At 51.9% G+C, this 16,239-nt stretch overlaps 1 protein-coding gene across 1 annotated transcript; it reads right to left on the bottom strand.

Annotated features, from left to right (window-relative positions):
- Positions 1-448: 448 nt before the first annotated feature.
- On the bottom strand, positions 449-15,712 carry LOC137309830 (calcium-binding protein 4-like; the record flags this gene model as incomplete). The annotated part of the gene is made up of 4 exons (XM_067977849.1): positions 449-609; positions 2,410-2,553; positions 3,363-3,393; positions 15,425-15,712. Coding segments are annotated over 4 exons (624 nt in total), but the record flags the coding sequence as incomplete, so codon positions are not given.
- Positions 15,713-16,239: the final 527 nt, after the last annotated feature.

Below are 16,239 nucleotides of genomic sequence, written 5' to 3'. Positions count from 1 at the left end.
TAGCTAACTAATCGAACCAAACAACTTACAAAAACAACTAACCAACCTAACCACACCAACTAACTAATCTAACCAAACAATTTATCTAGCTGAATAATCTAATGAAATAACACAACTAAGTGAACGAAGTAACTAACCTAACCAAACAACTAACCTAACCAACCATCTAATCTAACCGAACTTCAAAAACGAACCAACTAACTATTCCAATCAGATGTCTAATGTAACCAGGTGACGTAAGTAACTAGAAGACTGATCTAACCAGATCACTAGTGTACCAAGATCACTAATCTAACCAGATGACCAATGTATTCAGATGACTAATGTAACCAGAGCACTAATGTAACCAGGTGATTGAGGTTATAAGATCACCAATCCAACCAAGTTACTAATCGAATGGATGACAGATCTAACCAGGTAAGTAATGTTACCAGATGACCGATCTAACCAGATCACTGGTGTGACCGGGGAGCGGCTGCCGATCAACTCCAGAACCAACCTCTTTGAAGGCGAATTTCAGTTCTCGGACGCCGACCATGTGAGCCGTCTCTCGCAGCAACTTGGGAGCCATCAGTTCAACAAAGTCATCGAAATCCACCCGTCCCCCGACTGAAGACAAGAAACATCACTGGTATTAACATTAAAACCATCACCAGGGGGGTGGAGAGGGAGCTTTACTCTGTATCTAACCCTGTACCTGACCCTGGGAGTGTTTGATGGGACAGTGTAGAGGGAGCTTTACTCTGTATCTAACCCTGTACCTGACCCTGGGAGTGTTTGATGGGACAGTGTAGAGGGAGCTTTACTCTGTATCTAACCCTGTACCTGACCCTGGGGGTGTTTGATGGGACAGTGTAGAGGGAGCTTTACTCTGTATCTAACCCTGTACCTGACCCTGGGAGTGTTTGACGGGACAGTGTAGAGGGAGCTTTACTCTGTATCTAACCCTGTACCTGACCCTGGGAGTGTTTGATGGGACAGTGTAGAGGGAGCTTTACTCTGTATCTAACCCTGTACCTGCCCTGGGAGTGTTTGATGGGACAGTGTAGAGGGAGCTTTACTCTGTATCTAACCCTGTACCTGACCCTGGGAGTGTTTGATGGGACAGTGTAGAGGGAGCTTTACTCTGTATCTAACCCTGTACCTGACCCTGTGAGTGTTTGACGGGACAGTGTAGAGGGAGCTTTACTCTGTATCTAACCCTGTACCTGACCCTGGGAGTGTTTGATGGGACAGTGTAGAGGGAGCTTTACTCTGTATCTAACCCTGTACCTGACCCTGGGAGTGTTTGATGGGACAGTGTAGAGGGAGCTTTACTCTGTATCTAACCCTGTACCTGACCCTGGGAGTGTTTGACGGGACAGTGTAGAGGGAGCTTTACTCTGTATCTAACCCTGTACCTGACCCTGGGAGTGTTTGATGGGACAGTGTAGAGGGAGCTTTACTCTGTATCTAACCCTGTACCTGACCCTGGGAGTGTTTGATGGGACAGTGTAGAGGGAGCTTTACTCTGTATCTAACCCTGTACCTGACCCTGGGAGTGTTTGATGGGACAGTGTAGAGGGAGCTTTACTCTGTATCTAACCCTGTACCTGACCCTGGGAGTGTTTGATGGGACAGTGTAGAGGGAGCTTTACTCTGTATCTAACCCTGTACCTGACCCTGGGAGTGTTTGACGGGACAGTGTAGAGGGAGCTTTACTCTGTATCTAACCCTGTACCTGACCCTGTGAGTGTTTGATGGGACAGTGTAGAGGGAGCTTTACTCTGTATCTAACCCTGTACCTGACCCTGGGAGTGTTTGATGGGACAGTGTAGAGGGAGCTTTACTCTGTATCTAACCCTGTACCTGACCCTGGGAGTGTTTGATGGGACAGTGTAGAGGGAGCTTTACTCTGTATCTAACCCTGTACCTGACCCTGTGAGTGTTTGATGGGACAGTGTAGAGGGAGCTTTACTCTGTATCTAACCCTGTACCTGACCCTGGGAGTGTTTGATGGGACAGTGTAGAGGGAGCTTTACTCTGTACCTAACCCTGTACCTGACCCTGGGAGTGTTTGACGGGACAGTGTAGAGGGAGCTTTACTCTGTATCTAACCCTGGACCTGACCCTGGGAGTGTTTGATGGGACAGTGTAGAGGGAGCTTTACTCTGTATCTAACCCTGTACCTGACCCTGGGAGTGTTTGACGGGACAGTGTAGAGGGAGCTTTACTCTGTATCTAACCCTGTACCTGACCCTGGGGGTGTTTGATGGGACAGTGTAGAGGGAGCTTTACTCTGTATCTAACCCTGTACCTGACCCTGGGAGTGTTTGATGGGACAGTGTAGAGGGAGCTTTACTCTGTATCTAACCCTGTACCTGACCCTGGGGGTGTTTGATGGGACAGTGTAGAGGGAGGTGAACGTACGTCTCATCTTAATTTGCTGATTGATCTCGAGGAGTTCCATCTCTGTCGGCATGTATCCCATCGTCCTCATGCATTCGCCCAGGTCTTTGTACCAAATATACCCGTCCTGATCTGTGTCGAATTCCTTAAATGCTTCTGCAAGTTCTGTGCCAGGACATCAAAGAGTCAGTAATCGGGGAGTGGGGGGACCTAAAATGGGGAGACCCCTGTGAAGGGACTCTCCTCAAAAAGATTCTCCACCTTTAAACGGGGTCCCTGACGGGGAGACTCCCCCCTTTAAACGGGGTCCCTGACGGAGAGACTCCCTCTTTAAACGGGGTCCCTGACGGAGAGACTCCCCCTTTAAACGGGGTCCCTGACGGAGAGACTCCCTCTTTAAACGGGGTCCCTGACGGAGAGACTCCCCCTTTAAACGGGGTCCCTGACGGAGAGACTCCCTCTTTAAACGGGGTCCCTGACGGAGAGACTCCCCCTTTAAACGGGGTCCCTGACGGGGAGACTCCCCCTTTAAAGAGGGTCCCTGACGGAGAGACTCCCTCTTTAAAGAGGGTCCCTGACGGAGAGACTCCCCCTTTAAAAGGGGTCCCTGATGGAGAGACTCCCTCTTTAAACGGGGTCCCTGACGGAGAGACTCCCCCTTTAAACGGGGTCCCTGATGGAGGGAGACTCCCCCTTTAAACGGGGTCCCTGACGGAGGGAGACTCCCCCTTTAAACGGGGTCCCTGACGGAGGGAGACTCCCCCTTTAAACGGGGTCCCTGACGGAGGGAGACTCCCCCTTTAAACGGGGTCCCTGACGGAGGGAGACTCCCCCTTTAAACGGGGTCCCTGACGGAGGGAGACTCCCCCTTTAAACGGGGTCCCTGACGGAGGGAGACTCCCTCTTGGACAGGGGGTCCCAGACTGACAACCCCTGACACGAGTGTGGTTACAACATTTGACCTCTGAACTCACCTTCCAGTTCATCCACCGCCAGGTCACGCTCCTGTTGGGGACAAGAGAGAGGTCAGTTATTCCCGATCTGAAATATTTGACCCCGTTATTCCCAAGTGGCACGAACCCTCTCCTCCCTCTTCTTCCCCCCCCTCCCACTGCTATCGCTGTGACCCCCACATTACTCTCATCTCACTGTCCTGTCCAGTGACCCCTGGGTTCGAGAGAGGGGGGGAAATCAGCCAGGGTTCCTGCTCCCGATCACTGTCCAGTGACCCCTGGGTTAGAGAGAGGGGGAAATCAGCCAGGGTTCCTGCTCCCGATCACTGTCCAGTGACCCCTGGGTTAGAGAGAGGGGGAAATCAGCCAGGGTTCCTGCTCCCGATCACTGTCCAGTGACCCCTGGGTTAGAGAGAGGGGAAATCAGCCAGGGTTCCTGCTCCCGATCACTGTCCAGTGACCCCTGGGTTAGAGAGAGGGGGAAATCAGCCAGGGTTCCTGCTCCTGATCACTGTCCAGTGACCCCCTGGGTTAGAGAGAGAGGGGAAATCAGCCAGGGTTCCTGCTCCCGATCACTGTCCAGTGACCCCTGGGCTAGAGAGAGGGGAAATCAGCCAGGGTTCCTGCTCCTGATCACTGTCCAGTGACCCCTGGGTTAGAGAGAGAGGGGAAATCAGCCAGGGTTCGTGCTCCCGATCACTGTCCAGTGACCCCTGGGTTAGAGAGAGGGGGAAATCAGCCAGGGTTCCTGCTCCTGATCACTGTCCAGTGACCCCTGGGTTAGAGAGAGGGGGAAATCAGCCAGGGTTCCTGCTCCCGATCACTGTCCAGTGACCCCTGGGTTAGAGAGAGGGGAAATCAGCCAGGGTTCCTGCTCCCGATCACTGTCCAGTGACCCCTGGGTTAGAGAGAGGGGGAAATCAGCCAGGGTTCCTGCTCCCGATCACTGTCCAGTGACCCCTGGGTTAGAGAGAGGGGGAAATCAGCCAGGGTTCCTGCTCCCGATCACTCTCCAGTGACCCCTGGGTTAGAGAGAGGGGAAATCAGCCAGGGTTCCTGCTCCCGATCACTGTCCAGTGACCCCTGGGTTAGAGAGAGGGGGAAATCAGCCAGGGTTCCTGCTCCCGATCACTGTCCAGTGACCCCTGGGTTAGAGAGAGGGGGGAAATCAGCCAGGGTTCCTGCTCCTGATCACTGTCCAGTGACCCCTGGGTTAGAGAGAGGGAAATCAGCCAGGGTTCCTGCTCCCGATCACCGTCCGGTGACCCCTGGGTTAGAGAGAGGGGGAAATCAGCCAGGGTTCCTGCTCCCGATCACTGTCCAGTGACCCCTGGGTTAGAGAGAGGGGGAAATCAGCCAGGGTTCCTGCTCCCGATCACTGTCCAGTGACCCCCTGGGTTAGAGAGAGGGGGAAATCAGCCAGGGTTCCTGCTCCCGATCACTGTCCAGTGACCCCTGGGTTAGAGAGAGGGGGGAAATCAGCCAGGGTTCCTGCTCCTGATCACTGCCCAGTGACCCCTGGGTTAGAGAGAGGGGGGAAATCAGCCAGGGTTCCTGCTCCTGATCACTGTCCAGTGACCCCTGGGTTAGAGAGAGGGGGAAATCAGCCAGGGTTCCTGCTCCCGATCACTGTCCAGTGACCCCTGGGTTAGAGAGAGAGGGGAAATCAGCCAGGGTTCCTGCTCCTGATCACTGTCCAGTGACCCCTGGGTTAGAGAGAGGGGGAAATCAGCCAGGGTTCCTGCTCCCGATCACTGTCCAGTGACCCCTGGGTTAGAGAGAGGGGGAAATCAGCCAGGGTTCCTGCTCCTGATCACTGTCCAGTGACCCCTGGGTTAGAGAGAGAGGGGAAATCAGCCAGGGTTCCTGCTCCCGATCACTGTCCAGTGACCCCTGGGTTAGAGAGAGGGGGAAATCAGCCAGGGTTCCTGCTCCTGATCACTGTCCAGTGACCCCTGGGTTAGAGAGAGGGGGAAATCAGCCAGGGTTCCTGCTCCCGATCACTGTCCAGTGACCCCTGGGTTAGAGAGAGGGGGGAAATCAGCCAGGGTTCCTGCTCCTGATCACTGTCCAGTGACCCCTGGGTTAGAGAGAGGGGAAATCAGCCAGGGTTCCTGCTCCCGATCACTGTCCAGTGACCCCTGGGTTAGAGAGAGGGGAAATCAGCCAGGGTTCCTGCTCCCGATCACTGTCCAGTGACCCCTGGGTTAGAGAGAGGGGGAAATCAGCCAGGGTTCCTGCTCCCGATCACTGTCCATTGACCCCTGGGTTAGAGAGAGAGGGGAAATCAGCCAGGGTTCCTGCTCCCGATCACTGTCCAGTGACCCCTGGGTTAGAGAGAGGGGGAAATCAGCCAGGGTTCCTGCTCCTGATCACTGTCCAGTGACCCCTGGGTTAGAGAGAGGGGGAAATCAGCCAGGGTTCCTGCTCCTGATCACTGTCCAGTGACCCCTGGGTTAGAGAGAGGGGGAAATCAGCCAGGGTTCCTGCTCCCGATCACTGTCCAGTGACCCCTGGGTTAGAGAGAGGGGGGAAATCAGCCAGGGTTCCTGCTCCCGATCACTGTCCAGTGACCCCTGGGTTAGAGAGAGGGGAAATCAGCCAGGGTTCCTGCTCCCGATCACTGTCCAGTGACCCCTGGGTTAGAGAGAGGGGGAAATCAGCCAGGGTTCCTGCTCCCGATCACTGTCCAGTGACCCCTGGGTTAGAGAGAGGGGAAATCAGCCAGGGTTCCTGCTCCCGATCACTGTCCAGTGACCCCTGGGTTAGAGAGAGGGGGAAATCAGCCAGGGTTCCTGCTCCTGATCACTGTCCAGTGACCCCTGGGTTAGAGAGAGGGGGAAATCAGCCAGGGTTCCTGCTCCCGATCACTGTCCATTGACCCCTGGGTTAGAGAGAGAGGGGAAATCAGCCAGGGTTCCTGCTCCCGATCACTGTCCAGTGACCCCTGGGTTAGAGAGAGGGGGAAATCAGCCAGGGTTCCTGCTCCTGATCACTGTCCAGTGACCCCTGGGTTAGAGAGAGGGGGAAATCAGCCAGGGTTCCTGCTCCCGATCACTGTCCAGTGACCCCTGGGTTAGAGAGAGGGGGGAAATCAGCCAGGGTTCCTGCTCCCGATCACTGTCCAGTGACCCCTGGGTTAGAGAGAGGGGAAATCAGCCAGGGTTCCTGCTCCCGATCACTGTCCAGTGACCCCTGGGTTAGAGAGAGGGGGAAATCAGCCAGGGTTCCTGCTCCCGATCACTGTCCAGTGACCCCTGGGTGAGAGAGAGGGGGAAATCAGCCAGGGTTCCTGCTCCCGATCACTGTCCAGTGACCCCTGGGTGAGAGAGACCTGCCTGTAGATTCCATTGATCCCTTGGTCTTATTTTGTATAAATAGATGGCGAGCTCTGCAATCCATTAAAGGTGATTATGTGTTGATCCCATCATTACACTGAGCTCTCCGAGCCTGAAACCAGCTAACTGTCCACGACCCTGAACAATTGCTCACTGAAACACTGATATAACCCGCACCCCTCACTGTAACACTGATATAACCAGCACCCCTCACTGTAACACACTGATATACCCCGCACTCCTCACTGTAACACTGATATAACCCGCACCCCTCACTGTAACACACTGATATAACCCGCACCCCTCACTGTAACACTGATATAACCCACACCCCTCACTGTAACACTGATATAACCCGCACCCCTCACTGAAACACTGATATACCCCACACCCCTCACTGTAACACTCTGATATACCCCACACCCCTCACTGTAACACTCTGATATACCCCACACCCCTCACTGTAACACTCTGATATAACCCGCACCCCTCACTGTAACACTGATATACCCCACACCCCTCACTGTAACACTCTGATATACCCCACACCCCTCACTGTAACACTCTGATATAACCCGCACCCCTCACTGTAACACTGATATACCCCACACCCCTCACTGTAACACTCTGATATAACCCGCACCCCTCACTGTAACACTGATATAACCAGCACCCCTCACTGTAACACACTGATATACCCCGCACTCCTCACTGTAACACTGATATAACCCGCACCCCTCACTGTAACACTCTGATATAACCCGCACCCCTCACTGAAACACTGATATACCCCACACCCCTCACTGTAACACTCTGATATACCCCACACCCCTCACTGTAACACTCTGATATACCCCACACCCCTCACTGTAACACTCTGATATAACCCGCACCCATCACTGTAACACTGATATACCCCACACCCCTCACTGTAACACTCTGATATAACCCACACCCCTCACTGTAACACTCTGATATAACCCGCACCCCTCACTGTAACACTGATATACCCCACACCCCTCACTGTAACACTGATATACCCCACACCCCTCACTGTAACACTCTGATATATCCCACACCCCTCACTGTAACACTCTGATATACCCCACACCCCTCACTGTAACACTCTGATATAACCCGCACCCCTCACTGTAACACTGATATAACCCGCACCCCTCACTGTAACACTGATATACCCCACACCCCCTCACTGTAACACTGATATACCCCACACCCCTCACTGTAACTCTCTGATATACCCCACACCCCTCACTGTAACACTCTGATATATCCCACACCCCTCACTGTAACACTCTGATATACCCCACACCCCTCACTGTAACACTCTGATATAACCCGCACCCCTCACTGTAACACTGATATAACCCGCACCCCTCACTGTAACACTGATATACCCCACACCCCCTCACTGTAACACTGATATACCCCACACCCCTCACTGTAACACTCTGATATACCCTACACCCCTCACTGTAACACTCTGATATATCCCACACCCCTCACTGTAACACTCTGATATACCCCACACCCCTCACTGTAACACTCTGATATACCCCACACCCCTCACTGTAACACTCTGATATAACCCGCACCCCTCACTGTAACACTGATATAATCCGCACCCCTCACTGTAACACTGATATACCCCGCACTCCTCACTGTAACACTGATATAACCCGCACCCCTCACTGTAACACTGATATAACCCGCACCCCTCACTGTAACACTGATATAATCCGCACCCCTCACTGTAACACTGATATAACAAGCACCCCTCACTGTAACACTCTGATATATCCCACACCCCTCACTGTAACACTCTGATATATCCCACACCCCTCACTGTAACACTCTGATATACCCCACACCCCTCACTGTAACACTCTGATATATCCCACACCCCTCACTGTAACACTCTGATATATCCCACACCCCTCACTGTAACACTCTGATATACCCCACACCCCTCACTGTAACACTCTGATATACCCCACACCCCTCACTGTAACACTGATATATCCCACACCCCTCACTGTAACACTGATATATCCCACACCCCTCACTGTAACACTCTGATATACCCCACACCCCTCACTGTAACACTCTGATATACCCCACACCCCTCACTGTAACACTCTGATATACCCCACACCCCTCACTGTAACACTCTGATATACCCCACACCCCTCACTGTAACACTCTGATATATCCCACACCCCTCACTGTAACACTCTGATATATCCCACACCCCTCACTGTAACACTGATATACCCCACACCCCTCACTGTAACACTCTGATATACCCCACACCCCTCACTGTAACACTCTGATATATCCCACACCCCTCACTGTAACACTGATATATCCCACACCCCTCACTGTAACACTCTGATATACCCCACACCCCTCACTGTAACACTCTGATATACCCCACACCCCTCACTGTAACACTGATATATCCCACACCCCTCACTGTAACACTCTGATATACCCCACACCCCTCACTGTAACACTGATATACCCCACACCCCTCACTGTAACACTCTGATATACCCCACACCCCTCACTGTAACACACTGATATACCCCACACCCCTCACTGTAACACTGATATATCCCGCACCCCTCACTGTAACACTCTGATATACCCCACACCCCTCACTGTAACATTCTGATATATCCCACACCCCTCACTGTAACACTCTGACATACCCCACACCCCTCACTGTAACACTCTGATATACCCCACACCCCTCACTGTAACACTCTGATATATCCCACACCCCTCACTGTAACACTCTGATATACCCCACACCCCTCACTGTAACACTGATATATCCCACACCCCTCACTGTAACACTGATATACCCCACACCCCTCACTGTAACACTCTGATATACCCCACACCCCTCACTGTAACACTCTGATATACCCCACACCCCTCACTGTAACACTGATATATCCCACACCCCTCACTGTAACACTCTGATATACCCCACACCCCTCACTGTAACACTCTGATATATCCCACACCCCTCACTGTAACACTGATATATCCCACACCCCTCACTGTAACACTCTGATATATCCCACACCCCTCACTGTAACACTGATATATCCCACACCCCTCACTGTAACACTCTGATATATCCCACACCCCTCACTTTAACACTCTGATATATCCCACACCCCTCACTGTAACACTGATATACCCCACACCCCTCACTGTAACACTCTGATATACCCCACACCCCTCACTGTAACACTCTGATATATCCCACACCCCTCACTGTAACACTCTGATATACCCCACACCCCTCACTGTAACACTGATATACCCCACACCCCTCACTGTGACATTCTGATATATCCCACACCCCTCACTGTAACACTCTGATATACCCCACACCCCTCACTGTAACACTGATATATCCCACACCCCTCACTGTAACACACTGATATACCCCACACCCCTCACTGTAACACTCTGATATACCCCACGCCCCTCACTGTAACACTCTGATATACCCCACACCCCTCACTGTAACATTCTGATATATCCCACACCCCTCACTGTAACACTCTGATATACCCCACACCCCTCACTGTAACATTCTGATATATCCCACACCCCTCACTGTAACACTCTGATATACCCCACACCCCTCACTGTAACACTCTGATATACCCCACACCCCTCACTGTAACACTCTGATATATCCCACACCCCTCACTGTAACACTCTGATATACCCCACACCCCTCACTGTAACACTGATATATCCCACACCCCTCACTGTAACACTCTGATATACCCCACACCCCTCAATGTAACACTGATATATCCCACACCCCTCACTGTAACACTCTGATATACCCCACACCCCTCACTGTAACACTGATATATCCCACACCCCTCACTGTAACACTGATATATCCCACACCCCTCACTGTAACACTCTGATATACCCCACACCCCTCACTGTAACACTGATATATCCCACACCCCTCACTGTAACACTCTGATATATCCCACACCCCTCACTGTAACACTCTGATATACCCCACACCCCTCACTGTAACACTCTGATATACCCCACACCCCTCACTGTAACACTGATATATCCCACACCCGTCACTGTAACACTCTGATATATCCCACACCCTTCACTGTAACACTCTGATATATCCCACACCCCTCACTGTAACACTGATATATCCCACACCCCTCACTGTAACACTCTGATATACCCCACACCCCTCACTGTAACACTCTGATATACCCCACACCCCTCACTGTAACACTCTGATATACCCCACACCCCTCACTGTAACACTCTGATATATCCCACACCCCTCACTGTAACACTCTGATATATCCCACACCCCTCACTGTAACACTCTGATATATCCCACACCCCTCACTGTAACACTCTGATATATCCCACACCCCTCACTGTAACACTCTGATATATCCCACACCCCTCACTGTAACACTCTGATATATCCCACACCCCTCACTGTAACACTCTGATATATCCCACACCCCTCACTGTAACACTGATATATCCCACACCCCTCACTGTAACACTCTGATATATCCCACACCCCTCACTGTAACACTCTGATATACCCCACACCCCTCACTGTAACACTGATATATCCCACACCCCTCACTGTAACACTCTGATATACCCCACACCCCTCACTGTAACACTCTGATATATCCCACACCCCTCACTGTAACACTGATATACCCCACACCCCTCACTGTAACACTGTGATATACCCCACACCCCTCACTGTAACACTCTGATATATCCCACACCCCTCACTGTAACACTGATATATCCCACACCCCTCACTGTAACACTCTGATATACCCCACACCCCTCACTGTAACACTCTGATATACCCCACACCCCTCACTGTAACACTGATATATCCCACACCCCTCACTGTAACACTCTGATATACCCCACACCCCTCACTGTAACACTGATATACCCCACACCCCTCACTGTAACACTCTGATATACCCCACACCCCTCACTGTAACACACTGATATACCCCACACCCCTCACTGTAACACTGATATATCCCGCACCCCTCACTGTAACACTCTGATATACCCCACACCCCTCACTGTAACATTCTGATATATCCCACACCCCTCACTGTAACACTCTGATATACCCCACACCCCTCACTGTAACACTCTGATATACCCCACACCCCTCACTGTAACACTCTGATATATCCCACACCCCTCACTGTAACACTCTGATATATCCCACACCCCTCACTGTAACACTGATATACCCCACACCCCTCACTGTAACACTCTGATATACCCCACACCCCTCACTGTAACACTCTGATATACCCCACACCCCTCACTGTAACACTGATATATCCCACACCCCTCACTGTAACACTCTGATATACCCCACACCCCTCACTGTAACACTCTGATATACCCCACACCCCTCACTGTAACACTCTGATATATCCCACACCCCTCACTGTAACACTGATATATCCCACACCCCTCACTGTAACACTCTGATATACCCCACACCCCTCACTGTAACACTCTGATATACCCCACACCCCTCACTGTAACACTGATATACCCCACACCCCTCACTGTAACACTCTGATATACCCCACACCCCTCACTGTAACACACTGATATATCCCACACCCCTCACTGTAACACTCTGATATATCCCACACCCCTCACTGTAACACTCTGATATATCCCACACCCCTCACTGTAACACTCTGATATATCCCACACCCCTCACTGTAACACTCTGATATATCCCACACCCCTCACTGTAACACTCTGATATATCCAACACCCCTCACTGTAACACTGATATACCCCACACCCCTCACTGTAACGCTCTGATATACCCCACACCCCTCACTGTAACACTCTGATATACCCCACACCCCTCACTGTAACACTCTGATATACCCCACACCCCTCACTGTAACACTGATATACCCCACACCCCTCACTGTAACACTCTGATATACCCCACACCCCTCACTGTAACACTCTGATATATCCCACACCCCTCACTGTAACACTCTGATATATCCCACACCCCTCACTGTAACACTCTGATATACCCCACGCCCCTCACTGTAACACTCTGATATACCCCACACCCCTCACTGTAACACTCTGATATACCCCACACCCCTCACTGTAACACTCTGATATACCCCACACCCCTCACTGTAACACTCTGATATACCCCACGCCCCTCACTGTAACACTCTGATATAACCCACTCCCCTCACTGTAACACTCTGATATACCCCACACCCCTCACTGTAACATTCTGATATATCCCACACCCCTCACTGTAACACACTGATATACCCCACGCCCCTCACTGTAACACTCTGATATACCCCACACCCCTCACTGTAACATTCTGATATATCCCACACCCCTCACTGTAACACTCTGATATACCCCACACCCCTCACTGTAACACTCTGATATATCCCACACCCCTCACTGTAACACTCTGATATACCCCACACCCCTCACTGTAACACTGATATATCCCACACCCCTCACTGTAACACTCTGATATACCCCACACCCCTCACTGTAACACTCTGATATATCCCACACCCCTCACTGTAACACTCTGATATATCCCACACCCCTCACTGTAACACACTGATATACCCCACACCCCTCACTGTAACACTCTGATATATCCCACACCCCTCACTGTAACACTCTGATATACCCCACACCCCTCACTGTAACACTGATATATCCCACACCCCTCACTGTAACACTCTGATATACCCCACACCCCTCAATGTAACACTGATATATCCCACACCCCTCACTGTAACACTCTGATATACCCCACACCCCTCACTGTAACACTGATATATCCCACACCCCTCACTGTAACACTGATATATCCCACACCCCTCACTGTAACACTCTGATATACCCCACACCCCTCACTGTAACACTGATATATCCCACACCCCTCACTGTAACACTGATATACCCCACACCCCTCACTGTAACACTCTGATATACCCCACACCCCTCACTGTAACACTCTGATATACCCCACACCCCTCACTGTAACACTCTGATATACCCCACACCCCTCACTGTAACACTGATATATCCCACACCCGTCACTGTAACACTCTGATATATCCCACACCCTTCACTGTAACACTCTGATATATCCCACACCCCTCACTGTAACACTGATATACCCCACACCCCTCACTGTAACACTCTGATATACCCCACACCCCTCACTGTAACACTCTGATATACCCCACACCCCTCACTGTAACACTCTGATATATCCCACACCCCTCACTGTAACACTCTGATATATCCCACACCCCTCACTGTAACACTCTGATATATCCCACACCCCTCACTGTAACACTGATATATCCCACACCCCTCACTGTAACACTCTGATATATCCCACACCCCTCACTGTAACACTCTGATATACCCCACACCCCTCACTGTAACACTGATATATCCCACACCCCTCACTGTAACACTCTGATATATCCCACACCCCTCACTGTAACTCTCTGATATACCCCACACCCCTCACTGTAACACTGATATATCCCACACCCCTCACTGTAACACTCTGATATACCCCACACCCCTCACTGTAACACTGATATATCCCACACCCCTCACTGTAACACTCTGATATACCCCACACCCCTCACTGTTACACTGATATATCCCACACCCCTCACTGTAACACTCTGATATACCCCACACCCCTCACTGTAACACTCTGATATACCCCACACCCCTCACTGTAACACTCTGATATATCCCACACCCCTCACTGTAACACTCTGATATACCCCACACCCCTCACTGTAACACTGATATACCCCACACCCCTCACTGTAACACTCTGATATATCCCACACCCCTCACTGTAACACTCTGATATACCCCACACCCCTCACTGTAACACACTGATATACCCCACACCCCTCACTGTAACACTCTGATATATCCCACACCCTTCACTGTAACACTCTGATATATCCCACACCCCTCACTGTAACACTGATATATCCCACACCCCTCACTGTAACACTCTGATATACCCCACACCCCTCACTGTAACACTCTGATATACCCCACACCCCTCACTGTAACACTCTGATATACCCCACACCCCTCACTGTAACACTGATATACCCCGCACCCCTCACTGTAACACTCTGATATACCCCACACCCCCCACTGTAACACTCTGATATACCCCACACCCCTCACTGTAACACTCTGATATACCCCACACCCCCCACTGTAACACTCTGATATATCCCACACCCCCCACTGTAACACTCTGATATACCCCACACCCCCCACTGTAACACTCTGATATACCCCACACCCCCCACTGTAACACTCTGATATATCCCACACCCCCCACTGTAACACTCTGATATACCCCACACCCCTCACTGTAACACTCTGATATATCCCACACCCCTCACTGTAACACTGATATATCCCACCCCCCCCCACTGTAACACTCTGATATACCCCACACCCCTCACTGTAACACTCTGATATATCCCACACCCCTCACTGTAACACTGATATATCCCACACCCCCCACTGTAACACTCTGATATACCCCACACCCCTCACTGTAACACTAACTTGACTGAAGAGTGCATTGAGGAATGGAGTATATGTCGTTGTCGTGAGGGAGGGAGTCTCGCTCGTCCTCCTCGTGTTCCTCGAGGCGAAGGAGGGATTGTCGCTCGTCCTCCTCGTGTTCCTCGAGGTGAGGGAGGGAGTGTCGCTGGTCCTTCTCGACCCCTTCCCTCCGGAGATCGCACCCTGCCTTGTGACTGCTGCCTTCGCCCCGGGTCCAGTCTCCTCTCGGCCCCTCTCCGCGTCCTTGTCGACGGCTTGACTCACCGACTGTTTCTGTGGCCTCTCGCTCTGCCCCCGTCCTCCCCTCCCGCTCTCCGCCCTCTCCTCCTTCCCCGTCTGCGCCCTCCTCTCCTCCTTCCCCGTCTCCGCCCTCCTCTCCTCCTTCCCCGTCTCCGCCCTCCTCTCCTCCTTCCCCGTCTCCCCCCTCCTCTCCTCCTTCCCCGTCTCTCCCCTCCTCTCCTCCTTCCCCGTCTCTCCCCTCCTCTCCTCCTTCCCCGTCTCTCCCCTCCTCTCCTCCTTCCCCGTCTCTCCCCTCCTCTCCTCCTTCCCCGTCTCTCCCCTCCTCTCCTCCTTCCCCGTCTCTCCCCTCCTCTCCTCCTTCCCCGTCTCCCCCCTCCTCTCCTCCTTCCCCGTCTCTCCCCTCCTCTCCTCCTTCCCCGTCTCCGCCCTCCTCTCCTCCTTCCCCCTCTCCTCCTTCCCCGTCTCTCTCCTCCTCTCCGAACCTCCCTTCCTGTCGCCTTTGATCGACATGCCTGGCAGGGAGTGGGGAAGGTTTGGCTGAGCTACAAGAACTCTGTGGGATTAGCAGAGGCCAC

The sequence above is a fragment of the Heptranchias perlo genome, unplaced genomic scaffold (assembly GCF_035084215.1).
Source record: "Heptranchias perlo isolate sHepPer1 unplaced genomic scaffold, sHepPer1.hap1 HAP1_SCAFFOLD_1812, whole genome shotgun sequence".
Classification (NCBI taxonomy): Eukaryota; Metazoa; Chordata; class Chondrichthyes; order Hexanchiformes; family Hexanchidae; genus Heptranchias; species Heptranchias perlo.
Note: the sequence above shows the minus strand (reverse complement) of the source record. Positions and strands in the feature narration are given on the sequence as shown.